The following is a 2002-nucleotide window of genomic DNA, read 5'->3' on the forward strand; positions in this document are numbered from 1 at the left end:
TCGCCTTTGAACTTCACCGCTTTGGGCTCTGCTTTCCTCCCTCCCCCTCCCCCTTCCCCTTCCTCCCCCCCCCCCAAAAAAAAAAAAAAAAAACCTCTGCATTCTCAGCCAGGTGCTGGGCTGGGCCAGCATCACACACACACACACACACACACACACACACACACACACACACACACACACACGACCAGAACAGGCCTGAGCCACACCACACAGCCAGACATCAGAACCCAGAGCCAGCTGTGGACAGATCTGAGAAGGGAAGGAAGGGAAGGAAAGGAAGGAAAGGAAGGAAAGGAAGGAAAGGAAGGAAGGAAGGAAGGAAGGAAGGAAGGAAGGAAGGAAGGGAAGGAAAGAAGGAAAGAAAGAAGGAAGGAAGGAAGGAAAGAAGGAAGGAAGGAAGGAAGGAGAGAGAAAGAAGGCAGCCGCAGGTGCAGAGGGACCGACTGACAAGCCTGCCAGAAAAAGAGAACCATTTTTTTCCTTTAATTTTAAGGGGAAAAAAAAAGCCCCACTCACCTGGCTACTTCATCCTGGGACTGTCTGCTCCTTGGAAACTTGCCCACCTCCCGCCTCCTGCCTGACCGTCACCCCCCCACAACCTCGATCCTTTTTTGGGGGGGTGCTTTCGTGTCATCATGGCCAGCTCAACTTTGGAAGCTTAGCTGGTGGGTGAGGAGACTGGATCCGGCATAACCCTCACCTCCCTCCGCTTGCTCTCCTCGGGAGCCCAGACTGAGTTGGAGAAGGAGGGGGGGACATCACAGAGTTCCCCCAAGAAAAGGGGGGGTGTATAGAGCCCTCTGATCGGGCTAGACAGAGGGGACCGGACAGACCGACCGACCAACGGACCAGAAGGACCGACCGCCGCCGCCCGCAGCCCAGGTGCGCGCAGGGCGCACGGCTCCCGCCCCCCCACCAGGGGAAGGAGAAGGAAACCATGTCCAAACCTTCGGACCACATCAAGAGGCCCATGAACGCCTTCATGGTTTGGTCTCGGGGTCAGCGGCGTAAGATGGCTCAGGAGAACCCCAAGATGCACAACTCGGAGATCAGCAAGCGGCTGGGCGCCGAGTGGAAGCTGCTGTCGGAGGCCGAGAAGCGGCCGTACATCGACGAGGCCAAGAGGCTGCGCGCCCAGCACATGAAGGAGCACCCCGATTATAAGTACCGGCCCCGGCGTAAACCCAAAAACCTGCTCAAGAAGGACAGGTATGTCTTCCCTTTGCCCTATCTGGGCGATGCCACGGCTGACCCCCTCAAGGTGGCTGGATTGCCAGCGGCGGCCGCGGCTGCGGTGGTGGGGGCTTCTGAGAGTCTCCTGAGTGTCCCCGAAAAAGCCCGGGCCTTCTTGCCACCTGCTTCGGCCCCCTACTCCCTGCTGGACCCCACACAGTTCGGCTCCGGTGCCATCCAGAAGATGGGCGACGCACCTCACGCCCTGACCACCGGCGCCCTGCCTTATGCGTCCACCCTGGGTTACCAAAACGGAGCCTTCGGCAGTTTGGGGTGTCCAAGCCAGCACACTCACACCCACCCGTCCCCCACCAACCCGGGCTATGTAGTCCCCTGTAACTGTACGGCCTGGTCTACGTCTACCCTGCAGCCTCCCGTGGCCTACATCCTCTTCCCCGGCATGACCAAGACTGGCATAGACCCTTACGCATCCGCACACCCCACGGCTATGTAACGCCAGCCAGCCCCCCCAAAAAAAGATCCTCTCTGCTTGGCACGGACCTCAAGGGTGGTTTGGAAGTTATGTGTCTGTGGAGGGGACGGTGTGTGTGTGGTGGGGGGTGGGGGGGTCTGCGCCCCAGCTTCAGATGCCTGTGGGTCAGCCCTGCTCCTCCTCTCTACCCCCCACCCCAAGACTCTGAGCTAAGCACCCATCTCCCCGGCTCTTCCTTGAGAAGGAAGAAAGGAGCCCCCCTCTACTCCCCAACTTGGCACCCCCAGGGTGCCTGAAACTGGATTAACAATTATTCTGACTCATCTCACACAC

At 59.1% G+C, this 2002-nt stretch overlaps 1 protein-coding gene across 1 annotated transcript; it reads left to right on the top strand.

The window, feature by feature from the left end:
• The first annotated feature begins 940 nt into the window (after positions 1 to 940).
• On the top strand, positions 941 to 1690 carry Sox14 (SRY-box transcription factor 14). The gene has a single exon (XM_070016968.1). The coding sequence runs from the start codon at positions 941 to 943 to the stop codon at positions 1688 to 1690; it is 750 nt and encodes a 249-aa protein (XP_069873069.1).
• The last annotated feature ends 312 nt before the right edge of the window (positions 1691 to 2002 follow it).

This window comes from Dipodomys merriami, unplaced genomic scaffold (genome assembly GCF_024711535.1).
Source record: "Dipodomys merriami isolate MVZ:Mamm:240054 unplaced genomic scaffold, mDipMer1.0.p SCAF_1201, whole genome shotgun sequence".
Classification (NCBI taxonomy): domain Eukaryota; kingdom Metazoa; phylum Chordata; class Mammalia; order Rodentia; family Heteromyidae; genus Dipodomys; species Dipodomys merriami.

Coding starts and splice junctions, on each gene's coding strand:
- Sox14 (XM_070016968.1), top strand. CDS start 941: ATGTCCAAACCTTCGGACCACATCAAGAGGCCCATGAACGCCTTCATG.